A 16,280-nucleotide genomic window follows, 5' to 3' on the forward strand; every position below is an offset into this window, starting at 1 on the left:
GGTTCCAGTCCTGTGTCGGGCTCTGTGCTGACAGCTTAGAGCCTGAAGCCTGCTTCAGATTCTGTGTGTGTCTCTCTCTCTCTCGCCCCTCCCCTGCTTGCTCGCTTGCTTTCTCTCTTTCTCTCTCAAAAATAAAAAATAAAAAGGTACTTGAAATGTAGGCTCCAGGCCCAGCATGGGGGTTGAACTCATGACCTTGAGACCAAGAGTCACATGCTTTACTGAAGAGCCAGCCAGGCACCCCATACTTGAAATATTTTTTTAATTGGTTTTTGTTTTGTTTCTTAAAAATTTTTTTTTAATGTTTATTTATTTTTGAGAGAGACAGAGACAGAATGCGAGTGGGTTAGGGCAGAATCCGAAGCAGGCTCCAGGCTCCGAGCTGTCAGAGCAGAGCCCGATGCAGGGCTTGAACTCACAAGCTGTGAGATCATGACCTGAGCCAAAGTCAGTCACTCAACCGACTGAGCCACCCAGGCACCCCTATTAATTGGTTTTTGTAGCAAAAAGTTAACAGTGTGTTAAAGATTTTCAAGCCAGGAAATAATCTATTTATATTGCAGTAAAAATTGCAGTTATTGAATAGCTGCTCTGAGATTTGCTCTGTGAATAATAATACTCAGTGACAAAACTGTTAAAATATCAAAGTCCCTAATCCCCACCAGCCCTCCTATGATCCACTTCCCCTTCCACTCAGTATTGTACATGATACTAGTTGCCTGTAGCAACCACTTACTCACTTTTGAACTTGAAATTAAAAATTTTATACTTACACAAGTAGAAAGAATGGTATAATGAACTTTCATGTTATTTCCTAGCTGCATCAATCAGCATTTTACTAGTCTTGTTTATTTTTTATTGTATGGTATTTATTTTTATTTTAAAGAGAGAGAGCATGCATGAATGGGGGAGGGGGCAGAGGGCGCGTGAGAGAATCTTAAGCAGGCTCCATGCTCAGTCTCACGACCCTGGGATCAAGACCTGACTGAAATCAAGGCTTGGACACTCAACCAACTGAGTGACCCAGGTGCCCCCAGTCTTGTTTTTATCTTTCTCTTTTTAAGGGGAGATGAGTGTTTGAACAGTATGTTTTAATGCAAATCCTCAGAAGCTTTCTCTTAACTGGTGAGGGTTGTAACAATAGAGGAAAATTTTTTTAACTCTCTTCTGACCTCTTCTTGAAATACCCTGTGCATATAGGTCCTTGACTTTTGATGGTTCACTTGTTTAAGTGTATTTACTTATTTTGAAAGAGCATGGAAGGGGCAGAGAGAGAGGGGGAGAGAGAGAGAGAGAGAGGGAGAGAATCCCAAGCAGGCTCCACACTGTCAGCACAGAATCCTCTGCGGGGCTCAGACACACCAACCGTGAGATCATGACCTGAGCTGTAACCAAGATTTGGACGCTTAACTGACTGAGGCACTGTTAGGTCCTTGGTTTTTATTTTATTTTATTTTTATTATTAAAAAAATTAAAAAAAAAATTTTTTTTTTTTAACGTTTATTTATTTTTGAGACAGAGAGACAGAGCGTGAACGGGGTAGAGGCAGAGAGAGAGGGAGACACAGAATCTGAAACAGGTTCTAGGCTCTGAGCTGTCAGCACAGAGCCCAATGCAGGGCTGGAACCCACAAACTGCAAGATCATGACCTAAGCTGAAGTTGGATGCTTAACCGACTGAGCCACCCAGGCACCCCTGTTTGTTTGTTTGTTTGTTTGTTAAAGAACATATTTTCTGTCCTAGAACTATGGAATTAGACTCTCAGGTTGGAACCTGAACATGTGTATTTTGAAAACCCTTCCCAGGTCATTCTGAAGTGCTCTCCTAAATACGGACCATCCATCCCAGTGACTATGGAACGTATGGTGATTGGAGAGAATTGAACACTTTAATTCTGATTATTTTACTTTTGTCTGTAGCTTATAATCACTAGTTACCTTTGCACTCCTTTTGGTTTTAGTTGGCACTTTTTTTTTTTAGTCCATCAACATCTATAACTTTATTGAAAAGTCACACTTCTTCACTTTTTTTTTTAACCTGAGGCAATGAATACAATGCTTAATTTCAAGACTGTAATTTGTAGTATGATGGACTTTTGAAAAAATTATTTTCAGAGAAGACCAACGATTGTATTGAAACACAGAATGTTAAGAAATACTAAAATCCTTTTTCATTGGATCACCTGATTAAGATTTTGTTTTGACCTTGGATTTTGCTTTTTCAGGTACTGGTTTTGGTACTACTAGTGGAGGGGCTTTTGGAACATCTGCATTTGGTTCTAGCAATAATACTGGAGGCCTCTTTGGAAATTCACAGACCAAACCAGGTAGGGGTTTTACTTGAAATACAGTTGGTTTATTCGTAGTTGATATAGGACTTCATATAGTGGTTCCAGTCCATCTATTTAACTGTTTTTCCCCCTCTCCATCTCCCCAGGAGGATTATTTGGTACTAATTCATTTAGTCAGCCAGCTACTTCCACAAGCACTGGCTTTGGGTTTGGCACATCAACAGGAACATCAAATAGCTTGTTTGGAACTGCAAGTACAGGGACTAGTCTCTTCTCATCCCAAAACAATGCCTTTGCACAAAATAAACCAACTGGCTTCGGAAGTAAGTAGGATATCATTGGACTTCTGCATCCAACAATTTGATTTGCTTATTGAATATATTCTTTCTTCTTCTTTTGCCTGTGTTCATTTACCTCCTTTCTCTATCAGATGGCAAAAACATGGGGAGAGGAAATCTTCAAAACGTATTGAAAAGTTTAATAGGCTTTAAATGAGGAGGTTGGGTACATCTTCCCATGAGTGGAAATCTAAGAAGCATTATTATTTAAGGAATATGCAGAGGAAGAGGCTCCTGATATAGAATGACCAGATAGTATATGGAAAGCCAAGTCAGAGTGATGTCATAGTTGTTAAGACAGGAGAATTTCAAGGAGGAGTGTATAGTCATCCGTATTGTACTGCAGAGGCACCTCCTTGCCTCTGTTTCACATTTGTTATAAGAGACTAAAGCAGGAATGACAAATACTGGAGATGACCTGGTTACTCTTCCATTCATTATCCATGGCAGATGATTTTAATTGATGGTTTCTTTCTCTTTAAGTCTAAATGTGGCCTAGGGATACTTCTCCACACCGTACTTTGAGGCAACCACTATTGGTTGAACAGGTGTGCTCTGTGAGTTGATGCATTCTTAGCACAAAAGTATAGCAGAATGAATAAGTTAGCCAGCTATCCGTATTTCACAAAGGGAAAGTTTGTAGGGTATTGAAATACTTAATGATGACAATGTAAAATGCAATCTAAAGTGCTAATTCAAAAGAGATGTGCCTGTTTACCTTAAACCATACATTAGGACGTGTTTTTAGAAAAGAAAGAGTTTGCCAGTGAGAAATCACATTCCTCTTAAATTGGTAATTAGGATCTGACTTACTATGAAATACTGGCAGATAACTTTATTGTTTACTGACATTTCTGGCACCCTTTGTATAACTTCTTGAGAAATAATATCTCTTACTTTGAAAAATATATTCCTTAGATAACAGTTAAATTCACTTTTATGGAGTTTTTTGAAACTCAGCTTTTTGGAAAAGTAAGGTAATTAGAGGATTCATTCTATAAAACAATCAAGATGCCTACTAATTTTTCTAAATTATTTTTCTGGGCAGAATTTTATATTAACCTGTTTGGTTTCCCTAATAGGACCATTTATATGTTTTGAACTTTTTGGTTATGTGTATGTGTTTGTATTAATGTAATATGTATTATGTAAATAAAATACACTGTGACCCTATTGAAGTCTATTGTGATGTTTTCAGAAAGACTGGTTCATTCAGCATGTAGTTTTAACAAGAAAGGAGAAATGAAATAAAATTTATGATGAAATAGAGCACTGTTTTTTTTTTCACTTTCTTCCAAATTTACCCAAGAAGAACTTTATAGACATTTAGCTGACAAAGGGATTTAGATTTTGTTTCACTTCAAAGTTTTGAGCCTAGAATTTTATCTGTGTCTATATGAAATACCTGTTTGAAGATACTAGGGAAATTTGTAAGATAGAAAATTTGAGTATGTGAAAGTAATGCATCTATAGTGCCACAGCCCAATTCCAAGATGTCTTACAGATTCTTAAACTGTTTTCATCTTATTTTTCTTTGTAATTTACAGATTTTGGAACAAGTACCAGCAGTGGGGGACTTTTTGGTACTACAAATACCACCTCCAATCCTTTTGGTAGTACATCTGGCTCCCTCTTTGGGCCGAGTAGTTTTACAGCTGCTCCCACTGGGACTACGATTAAGTTTAATGTAAGTATTTCTTTCCAGTCTTTGTAGAATATATTACTCTCCCATTTGTATATTTCTTTGCAGGATGAATCATCAAATTTCTCCTTTTTCCAGTTCTGCACAGCTTAGTCTCACTCTTCTAAGATGTGTTAAGAACAAAATCTGTAAATAGTTATATAGTAAATACGAAAAGTCATGAAACATAAATCTAGATTATGTGTATTTGAATTATGCTTAACCCAGTCAAATTTATATTCACAAGGTTGATTACAACAGGTAGTAATGATGTTGAACTTGTATTTATTGCATTCATAACTTGGCTCTAAAGGAATGGTTGAATGCTCAACCATTATTGAAAATAGGGCCTCTTTAAGGAGATATATGGAATAACTCCTAAATATTTTGTGTGCCAATGAAGAATAAAACTTGTTGATGAAATGGCAAAATGGGGCAATGGAGTTTTATGTTTTCTTTGGCTTTTTTAAGACTTGGGCAGAGGGTTAGAATGGAAGATTTGTTTATGAAAATGTATGGAATATTACTTGATGTAAGATACCATTTGATGCGATTGGGGAGATACTTAGGGTAGGCTGGAGGCGCAGTTAGCTTAAAGAAAATCTGGGGAAAGTAGGTCTTGACTGAACTTCTTGTTAAAAGTTACTCCAGGAAATGAAGAATTTCTCAGGCAAGGTGGTGAAGTCATAATATTGAATTTAGAAACCTAAATTTTATAAATAATAGGGAAAAATAATTCCTGGAAAGTGTGATAATTGAGGAAACTGACAATACTAGTAGAAATCTTTGGTTATATATTGTGCCTGTTTCTCATAAGGTTATAGGGGAAAAAAAAACCCCGGCTTCCATGTTTCTTAAATGCAACAACAGTTATAAAGCAGACACTTCGCTTTATTTTATGTATTTCTTTCTTCTTTCAGATACTTCAGAGCAGGGTAGGAGATAGAACTCAGAGATTCAGGTTTAAATGTACATGTTGGGTAAATTGGATGAAGTTTTCCTTATGCATACAGTATTAAGTGTATTTTAGTATGTAATTAGATGGCTTGTTTGTGGACTCAATGTCTGTGATAACTTATTGTGATTGATTTATTTAGATAACGTAGGGGAGAGAGATCAGAAATGCAATGTATTTAATTAAGCGCCATTGAAACTCTGATTTAGCAAAAGACCTACAGGACTAGATAGTGTAGAGTTCAGTGGTTTAAGAATTGTGTCTGGAGAGTAGGGATTTAAAGTTTAGACTTAGACATTTGCTTTAGACTCTCATATTTGCTTTTATCTTCCTTTGCAGCCTCCGACTGGTACAGATACTATGGTTAAAGCTGGAGTTAGCACTAACATCAGTACCAAGCACCAGTGTATTACTGCTATGAAAGAATATGAAAGCAAGTCTCTAGAGGTCAGTAAAATGCAATACAGAATATCAGCCTAACCTTCTGATTCTATTGGAAAGCAATTTTTAAAAATGTTTTTGATTATTTTTAGGATCAGTGGTTCACACTGGGTTTATGTAAAAGACTAACAACCAAATTTTTTTTAAGTAAGCTCTTTGCCCAGTGTGGGGCTTGAAGTCAAAACCCTGACCAAGATCAAGAGCCACATGCTCTACTGACTGAGCCAGCCAGGTGCTCCACAAGCAAATTATTTTTAAAAATTAATGTATTATCTATACATATCTTATTTTAGGAAGGTCAATATTCAGCTTGTTTGTACTGGTATAGTTCTGTTAGTAGTCCATTGTGATTGTATGTTCTCATTATACTGGGCGACGTGTGTGTACGTGACATGCACATGATTTTAGTAAATTCATGCAAAGTCATAAGTGTACAACATACTAAGTTTTCACCAAGTGAACAGACCCATGTTACCAGGATCCAGATCAAGTCACTGAGCATTACCAGCATTCCTGATGTCCCACATGTGCCCGGTCTCCCTAGGCACAATCCCCCCGCCCGCCCCGCCACCTCTTCCTAAGCTAACTACTATTGTGAGTGCCCATGTTTTGCTCATTTTGAACTTTATATAGATGGAATCTTACATTACCTACTAAGTCTGCTTTTCCACACTGTGAGATTTATCCATGGCGTTGCATGAAGTTACAGTTTGTTCATACTATAATATGATAGTGTGTTGTATATTTTGAGTGTCATCCCTAGTTATAGCTGTTGCTTCCTCTATATCCCATACTGTACTTGATTTATTGTAGTGTACAGAAACACCCTGACGTGTGAGATAGAACTCTTAAACTGTATCCCTTTTTTACCTAATTTTCTGAAACCCCTCATCCCGTCCCAGAAACTTTGATATTTCTAGCTAATTTTTATATTTGGGGTGGGAGTAGATAGGATTATTATATAGCCTTGTACTAAAAGAAACTATTGCTGTTTATAAAAGAAAATTAAAATTAAGATATGATTGGTCCTTTGGCCTGTGGTTTTAGTAATTATGGTATGGATTTTAGTGTCCACTCTACACTGTTGAAAGTGTTTTTCTGTAATGGTGATAAGTTCATGTTCTGTACTTCTCTGTTTTTTAGTCATGGTTCCTATGTGAACATGAACGTTGAATTCTAAATTTAAGTATTTAGTTTCCTAAATAATTTTTTTGGCTGCATATTAAGATTGGAAATACGCTTTCCCTTCCTCTAGGAACTTCGTTTAGAGGATTATCAGGCTAACCGGAAAGGCCCACAGAACCAGGTGGGAGCAGGTACCACATCTGGCTTGTTTGGGTCTTCTCCAGCCACCTCCAGTGCAACAGGACTCTTCAGCTCCTCTACCACTAACTCAGGCTTTGCATATGGTCAGAACAAAACAGCCTTTGGAACTAGTAAGCATTTGGCATCATATTGAGGAGGGACAGACAACTAAAAGTAAAACATAATTGTCATTTTTTGATAAAATAATTCAGCGATGTCAGAGGAATAGAGTGTCTGATATGTAGATGGGGATGGAGAGATACACAGTAAATGGAGATGGTTAAAAAGGGCCTCACTGATAAGGTGACATTTGGAAGGTGACCTATCTGAAGAATGTGAAGGATAAAGCTATACAGATATCTGGAGGAACAACATTCCAGCCAGAGGAAGCTGTAAGTCTAAAAACCCTGAGTTTTTTCCAAAGATAATGAGAACCAAGGGGAAGTATTAAGGGATATAAGGACTATATTTTATAGGACATTGTGGGTCATTGTCAAGATTTGAATTTTTATTTGAGTTAGGAAGCCATTAGAAGTTTTAGAAAGAGAAGTCATGTGATTATGAGTGAAGGATCATCTGAACGCTGCTATATTTAGATTGTGGTAGCTACACTTGTGAGTATAGCATAACCTAGAGACTTGTCCAGTCGCTAGGTTGTACACCTGAAACTAATATAACATTGTGTTTCAACTTTAAAGACTCAAGAAAAAAAGATTGTTAAGGGGGCAAGGGTGAAGACAAATAAATTAGAAAAGCTGTTGCTTCATTCACATGAGAGATGATAGTGGCTTGACTGAGGAGATGGAGGTAGTAAACATGTCAGATTCTAGACCCAGTTTGAATATAGGACTGATGAGATTTGCCGATAGATTGCTTTTATGTGGGATGTGAAAGAGGGAAGTCTATGATGATGACTAAATTACTTTATGAAAATACTACTTTTGTACAGGTAATACATATGTATGATAAAAAGTTCACGAGACACAAAAAAGTCTGTAACCAAAGGTATCTTGTTTGCTTCCCCTAGCTATTATTTTCCTCCATAAAACACGCAAAAGTTGGACTGTTTTGTGATCTTTTACAGAGATTTATACACACCTGCGAATATACAGATAAATACATATTTAAGTGGCATTTAACATTCATTTCAGACTTGGTATCCTGTGATGTAGTTTAGCCACATACTCATTATCAAATACAGTGTATCCTATGTGAAATAGAAAGCCTCTGTTCTCAAGAAAAACTTAATCTAACAAGGTTAAAATACACATATAGATTCTGAGTGTGGTGTGGTATTTTGTAAATAGAAGAAAGTTTTGGACTCAAAAAAGATTACTTAGCCCAGCCAGGGTTCTTGGAGTCAGAGTATTATTATAGGAATTAAAGTCTGAACTAACTCCAGAGTTAGGTGAAAAAGGATGGGAAGTGAAATGGTTATCTGTTTTGAGTAGTGAATGAAATTTTCCTACATCATTTAGATATGTAGATATGTAGATTTCCTACATCATTTAGTCAAGAATATTAATGTTGTTGCAGTAACTGAATAATGTGAGATTTGAGGGGGTTTTTCTTTTCTCCATTTATTTTTACTGTATTTCTTTTTTTCTGAAAGGTACAACTGGGTTTGGAACAAATCCGGGTGGTCTCTTTGGCCAACAGAATCAGCAGACTACCAGCCTCTTCAGTAAACCATTTGGCCAGGCCACAACCACCCAGAACACTGGCTTTTCCTTTGGTAATACCAGCACACTAGGACAGCCAAGTACTAATACCATGGTAAGGAAACAGACCTTTAATTAACTCCAGGTCTTATTCAGAGAACTAAGTAATGAGGCTTCTAATCATATCAAAGTAGCAAGTTCTACCTCTACGGTAGTTCTTAAGGGTTGACGGTATATAGAAAGGAATATGCAAAATGTAAATAATTAAAGCCTAGATTCTAGTCCAAACTTTACTCCCTCCTCACTGAGGGGCTGTTGAGCAAGTCACTTACTCTTTCCAAGCATATTTCCTTATCACCAGGAGCTGCTTCATGTGCTAGAATAGAATTGGCCACTAAAAGTTATACTTTAGGACATTGGCTCTACTCATTCTATGGAGTATAGGAGAAAATACTTACAAATTACTAGCTGTATTTCAGCATATTCTTTCAGCTTTTTCCTTAAGCGGAGTCAGGCAAAGATGTGTAGTTCATTAAAATAAATAAGGGAGCACTAAAACTCAGAGCCATATTAGATAATTGCTATTTCTGTGCAAAAAGCAAAAGAGAAAGTCCTTAGAGTCATTACCAGTTTCTGTATTTTTTTTTTAAGTTTATTTTTTTTATTTTGAGAGAGAGCGCATGTGCACTGCGGAGAGGCAGAGAGAGAGGGAGAAAGAGAATCCAAAGCAGGCTCTGAACTGTGAGCGCGGAGCCTGACACTGGGGGCTTGAACTCACAAACTGTGAGATCATGACCTGAGCTGAAATCAGATGTCAGACACATAACCAGCTGAGCCACCCAGGTGTCCCTTTACCAGTTTATTTCTAAGGACTCTTTTTGGGAAGAATAAAATTAAGATTAATGAGAAGTATGATTTATTGATTAAAATTTTCAGAATTTAACTGGCCTTTAAGTTAGAGATACTGTATCTGATTAAAAACCCAGTACAGCTAGATCCCAAAAATCTTTAAAAAATTTTTTTAATGTTTATTCATTTTTTTGAGAGAGAGAGAGACAGAGACAGAGCATGAACAGGGAAGAAGCAGAGAGAGAGGGAGACAGAATCCAAGGATTCTGAGTTGTCAGCACAGAGCCCTACACGGAGCTTGAACTCGCACACTGTGAGATTATGACCTGAACCAAAGTCAGACGCTTAACCGACTGAGCTACCCAGGCACCCCTCAAGCCCCAAAAATCTTACAAATACTTGGCAAACCAAATTCACCAACATGTGAAAAAGATGATAACCATGACCAAGTGGGATTCATCCTGGAAGGTTGATTCAACATAGGAAAATTAATAAACATAATAAACAAAAACTATATGATCACTTCAGTAGGTGCAGAAAAAGCATTTGACACCCTTTCATGATAAAAACACTCGACAAAGATAGGAATCCAGGCCAACTAATCTTTGACAAAGCAGGAAAAAATATCCAATGGAATAAAGACAAATGGTGCTTCAACAAATGGTGCTGAGAAAACTGGACAGTGACATGCAAAAAAAATGAACCTGGACCACTTTCTTACACCATACCCAAAAATAAACTCAAAATGGATGAAAGACCTAAATGTAAGACAGGAAGCCATCAAAATCCTCGAGGAGAAAGCAGGCAAAAACCTCCTTGACCTCAGCCGCAGCAACTTCTTAACATGTCTCTAGAATCAAGGGAAACAAAAGCAAAAATGAACTATTGGGATCTCATCAAAATAAAAAACTTCTGAACAGCGAAGGAAACTATCAGCAAAACTAAAAGGCAACCAACAGAATGGGAGAAGATATTTGCAAATGACATAATAGATAAAGGGTTAGTATCCAAAATCTATGAAGAATTGATCAAACTAGACACCCAAAAAACAAATAATCCAGTGAAGAAATAGGAAAAAGACATGAATAGACACTTCTCCAAAGAAGACATCCAGATGGTCAACAGACACATGAAAAAATGCTCAATATCACTCCTTATCCGGGAAATACAAATCAAAACCACAATGAGATACCACCTCACACCTGTCAGAATGGCTAACATCAATAACTCAGGCGAGGATGCAAAGAAAGGATCTCTTTTGCAGTGCTGGTGGGAATGCAAACTGGTGTAGCCATCCTGGAAAACAGTACGGAGGTTCCTCACAAAATTAAAAATAGAACCACCCTACGACCCACAAATTGCACTACTAGGTATTTATCCAAGGGATATAGGAATGCTGTTTCGAAGGGACACATGCACCCCAATGTTTATAGCAGTGCTATCGACAATTGCCAGAGTATGGAAAGAGCCTGAATGTCCATCGACAGATGAATGGATAAAGATGTGGTGTATATATATACAATGGAGTGTTACTTGGCAATCAAAAAGAATGAAATCACTGTTGAATTCTCATTTCAGCAATAGTTCATTAGTGCAATATTTTTCTTTAGTTAACTAATGTATAAAATAAAATATCTTCTTAAGCACTGGATGACATAAACTTTATTTGTAATTAGTATAGTTTCTCATGTCAAATTAAGACTTAACATTACACTCCTGCCTCTGTGTCCAGATTGATAATTTCAGCTGATTGTTTTCAGTTGTATGATTCAAAGTCCATTGCCCGGCTCAGCATTGATTAGTTCTTTTGGCGTAACTCTCTGAAAATGAAGCATTCTGTCATATTTTGTTTTCAGTGTTACAGTCCTGCTATCTCTTAGAGCATAAGAGTTTAGTATAAAGTCTTACCACTGCCCAGGACATTGGAACTCATTGGGCTTAGATGTAGATATGAGGGTTTTGTTATTTGTTTTTTTTAAATGGCCCTGCTCGTTGTTGTGAAGAAAAATAATGCTTTATGTATTTAGCATAATATCTATCTTATAAACTGTGTTTTTTAAAAACATTTTTTTTAATGTTTTTTTTTTTAATTTTTGAGAGAGATAGAGACAGCATGTGAGTGGGTTAGGAGCAGAGAGAGAGGGAGACACAGAATCCGAAGCAGGCTCCAGGCTCCAGGCTCTGAGCTGTCAGCACAGAGCCCGACGCGGGGCTGGAACTCATGAGGTGTGAGATCGTGACTTCAGCCGAAGTCGGATGCTCAACCGACTGAGCCACCCAGGCTCACCCAAAATGGCAGCTATTATTAATCTTAAGATTCTTAAAACTGACTGTTGTAAGTCTGATTCTTAAGACTGACTGTTGTAAGGATATCTTTTAACGTAGATACCTTTTGCAGGGTTTATTTGGAGTAACCCAAGCCTCACAGCCTGGAGGTCTTTTTGGGACAGCTACAAACACCAGCACTGGGACAGCATTTGGAACAGGAACAGGTCTCTTTGGGCAGCCCAATACTGGATTTGGTGCTGTCGGTTCGGTAGGTTATTATAGTTGATCTAATTTGAAGATATGTATAAATTTGTTAAAGAATTTCTAAGAAAGATTTAACTATATTTCAAGTGTTTTTATTAGGTCTTAGACAATGCTGATAGTAATTAAAAGCTATTTGGTACAAAAATAAGTAACTTTAGTAGGTTAATTTTCAAGTAGTAAGTTCTTTTTTAAACTTCTTTGCCTCAATGCTTATGTACAGTTTACTTATGATAGCACAGTATCACTCCAGTTGGTTAAATTGTTGAGTCTAAATTGAAGTGCTTTCATTATTAAGTCAGGTAATTTTTAGTTCCTATACTCTATTCTCTTGGGTGATACGTTGGTATGATATTTGAGAATTAAGAATTCCAAGTTGCTAAAGTTGGTGATCTCATGGTTTTCCTGCAGCTGGAGGCTTAACTGAATTGTGTTTGACCCTAAAAATAATAGTAAATTCTGTATTACCACTTAAACTATAAGAATCAATATAAAACAGCCAATCTGTCTTATTTACCCATTAAAAAAAAGCTTTGAACATGCTCTTGGTGGATAATTAAAAAAAGAAAATGAAAAAGAAAGAAAAATCCCAAAATGTGATTTTCAGGGAAATAGCAATCTGTTATTTTGTAACTTTTCTTTGGGCAGCTAATTGAGATGAGAAATTGAGAAAATTATATAATTCTTCAAAAAGTTCTTAGTAACCAGTTTATTGAGATATAATCCGTATGTCATACAATTCACCCTCTTAAAGTTTATAATTGAGTGGTTTTTTTGTATACTGACTGTGGAACTATTACCATAGTCAATTTGAGAACATGTTCATCCCCTTAATAAAAAGAAACCTCATACTTATTAGTAGTCATTTCTCATTTCCCCCCAATTAACTTCAAGCCTGCTATCTACAGATTTGTCTATTCTGGACATTTCATATAAATGGAATCACATAATATGTAGTCTTTTGTGACCACTTTTACTTAGCATAATGTTTTAAAGGCTCATCCATGTTCTAGCATGTTTAAATTTTTTATTGTAACTGTTTCTGCTGGCAAATTAAATACATGAACATTTCTGTTACCAGGTAAAAAAAAAATATTTGATTACCTTATTATTTTCTTTGCTGTACTGAAATACTGTGTTTGCTGAAGGGTTGCCATTAACGTCTCAGGCTAGAAGCATGCTCTGTAAAGTCCCATCTTGCTCAGATTAGTATATTTTTCTTATAGTCTTTATTCATCCTCCTCCTACTTTTTCGTAAAGTTACGACATTCTTTCACTTCCCTCACATCCAATCCAGTATGAGGTGTAACCTCTGTTTACTGTTTGGAGTGTGTCTTTATACTACTTAAAATTTTCCTGTATTTTGTTCTTTTTAGACCCTGTTTGGCAATAACAAGCTTACTACATTTGGAACCAGCACAACCAGTGCTCCTTCATTTGGTACAACCAGTGGCGGGCTCTTTGGTAACAAACCAACCCTGACTTTAGGAACCAATACAAACACTTCCAATTTTGGTACATATAAAAAAGCAGGTTTGACTCTCTTAAAGTTACACTGACTATACCACACATCATTCTCCTGATTCATATGATTGGGAATATTAAAAAATTCTCAGGTAAGCTGTGGCTTGATGTGAGGTACCAGAGGGAAAGGTTTAAAATCATAGACATGGGTTGACATACTTAGATATAAATTGCCTTACCTCATTATTAGGCTCCCAACTCCCTGCTTTGGATAAAATGGGCCATTCAACACATGCAGTATTACCTTGTAGAAAGTTGCTTCTCTAATGGAGATAGAAGTTTTTCAAAATAAGGAAATACATTTCCTTTGGATTACCTCACCAATAGTTGAGAGACCATAAATGAAACACATTCAGTTGAGATAACACACACTTTTTTTTTAAAGTTTATTTGTTTATTTTGAGAGAGACCAGCACGAGCAGGGGAGGGGCAGAGAGAGAGGGAGAAAGCAAGAAACCCAAGTAGGCTCCATGCTACCAGCACAGAACCAGATGCGGGGCTCGAACTCACAAAACTGAGATCACGACCTCAGCGAAGAAACCAAGAGTTGGACGCTTAACCAACGGAGCCACCCAGAAGCCCCGAGATAACACGTTCTCTTAGGCCAGGTTTTAAATAGGGAAGTAGTATACAAATTTGATGATTTTTTTTTTAAATGTTTTTTGTTGTCATTTTTGTTTTGATTTTTCTTGTTTTTTTGAGATTTCATGATTTTTATTAAAAGTTAAAGCTTTCCTTCGGCTGCAAAAGTTTATTTTTGAATATGTGTTCATTATAAAAAATTTAGAAAATACAGATAAGATTGAATAATAATTAAAACACAGCCCAAACTAGTTTTCAGAGATAATGCTAAAAAAATTAAACTTTAATAGAACATTATATTATGTCTTCTGTAACTACCTAATTAAGCTTTTAATCAAATTTTTAACAAATTATTAACATAATTTGCATTAGATAAGGAAAGTTCATTTTATGATCAAGGGAAATAATAGTTTAAATATCTGTTAAGGATTTTACATACCAGATACATCATTACACACTGGGGATACTTAGTGGAAGATGAGTGAAAAGACATGGTCAGTGGAGCACCTGGCTGGCTCATTTGGAAGAGCATGCCACTCTTGATCTCAGAGTCCTGAGTTTGAGCTTGAACCTACGAACCGTGAGATCATGACCTGAGCTGAAATCGAGAGTTGGATGCTTAACCGACTGAGCCACCCAGGAACCCCTAGACCAGTTGTTTCTTAGTTATCTTCTCATCCTGTGAGATTTTAATATCGCATATGTACTGTGTATCTGTTTATGTACTGTTGCCCTTTCAAGGGCCATAAACCATGGTATATCTATGATTCATTTAACCCCTCAAGAGCCAATTTTCCCTCCCTTTGAAAATGCATGTCTTTTTTTGTAGCATGCTTCATGTTCAGAAACACTTTTTATTTGCTTATATAGGCTAAAATGATGAAGTGGGCTGGGCTTGATGTTTTTCCATGGTTGCAGATTTCTGATACGTTTGGAGATTTTTTTTGTTGGATATGTATATACACACACACACAATCCTGTCCAGTGGTTTGAAAATGAAAGATTTCATTTTTATCTAAAATGCCTCACTAGCTTTTGTGATGAATCTGAATGGTCCTAATTTTTTTTCTTTTTTAATCCCCAGTGTTGACCTAGTGACTGGCATAGCATTGGTGCTCACTAAAACTTGGTTAAATGATTTAAAGGGTGAAGAAATGGGGCCCTAAGAGTAATGATTCCCTCTGAGTCAGATGGGAGTTGCAGGGTGGCAAGTTTTATTCTACTCTTGGGTGAATTTAAATTTCCGTTACCACCCTTGAGGAATCCAGAGCTAGGTAAGGCTTTCTTTGATTCTCTTGTTGTCTTGGGAACCTTTCAACTTTGAGTTTGTGGGCAGAAGAATCTTCCGATTTGGAAATAAGCCATATAACAAATCTGGAAATGGAATAAGGTTATACAAAGATTCAGAGTGTTGCTAAGTTATTGTTGGTCACACATTATCCATTACGGGATTTTGTTTCATTCTGATGCTGGTTAATCCACGAGTTAAAAGTTCGGATACCTAAAGTAAGTTGGAGTACCTGCTGCCACAGTTGGTGTTGCAAGATCCTTAAGTCATTCTTTAGAGTCATCAGCTCATTTTCTTAGTAAATATTCCTGGCAGGAACGAGTTTAAGATTAAGTGAGTATAAGATAAGTGTCTGAATTTCTTTTTTTTTTTTTTTTTTTTTAATTTTTTTTAATGTTTATTTATTTTTGAGAGAGACAAAGCGTGAGTAGGGGAGGGGCAGAGAGCAAGGGAGACAGAATCTGAAGCAGGCTCCAGGCTCTGAGCTGTCAGCACAGAGCCCTGTGTGGGGCTCAACCCATGAACCATGAGATCATGACCTGAGTCGAAGTCGGACGCTTAACCGACTGAGCCACCCAGGTGCCCCTAGTGTCTGAATTTCTCAGTGAATGGAGGAATAGAATTGTTTCAGGAGAGGAATTACAGACAGAATGCCTATACGTGGGAGCAACAGTTTAAAAAGGTCGATTCTTTTTGTAATAATAAGATGATGTTGGGCAATATATCAGTGATTCTTCCATGCTGTATGGTTAAGTGGGCAGTTAAGGAACTATTTGAATACTTCAGTATCTTTTTCCTTTAGGCTTATTTTTCTAAATTGAGATATAATTGAAATAT

The 16,280-nt window shown here is 36.8% G+C and overlaps 1 protein-coding gene across 6 annotated transcripts in view; it reads left to right on the top strand.

Moving 5' to 3' along the window:
• The window catches only part of NUP98 (nucleoporin 98 and 96 precursor), a 115,482-nt gene that overhangs the window by 15,999 nt on the left and 83,203 nt on the right, over window positions 1-16,280 (top strand). For 3 of the 6 annotated variants that reach the window (XM_019449626.2, XM_019449623.2, XM_019449630.2), the window contains 8 exons: window positions 2,225-2,326; window positions 2,437-2,613; window positions 4,176-4,315; window positions 5,604-5,711; window positions 6,961-7,141; window positions 8,623-8,786; window positions 11,919-12,056; window positions 13,426-13,564. In XM_019449626.2, coding sequence (XP_019305171.1) covers window positions 2,225-2,326; window positions 2,437-2,613; window positions 4,176-4,315; window positions 5,604-5,711; window positions 6,961-7,141; window positions 8,623-8,786; window positions 11,919-12,056; window positions 13,426-13,564 — 1,149 coding nt within the window. The remainder of the gene's footprint in view (window positions 1-2,224; window positions 2,327-2,436; window positions 2,614-4,175; window positions 4,316-5,603; window positions 5,712-6,960; window positions 7,142-8,622; window positions 8,787-11,918; window positions 12,057-13,425; window positions 13,565-16,280) is intronic. The other 3 variants (XM_019449631.2, XM_019449628.2, XM_019449629.2) reach the window with 2 other exon arrangements.

The sequence above is a fragment of the Panthera pardus genome, unplaced genomic scaffold (genome assembly GCF_024362965.1).
Source record: "Panthera pardus isolate Hobbes unplaced genomic scaffold, ASM2436296v1 HiC_scaffold_12, whole genome shotgun sequence".
Taxonomy (NCBI): domain Eukaryota; kingdom Metazoa; phylum Chordata; class Mammalia; order Carnivora; family Felidae; genus Panthera; species Panthera pardus.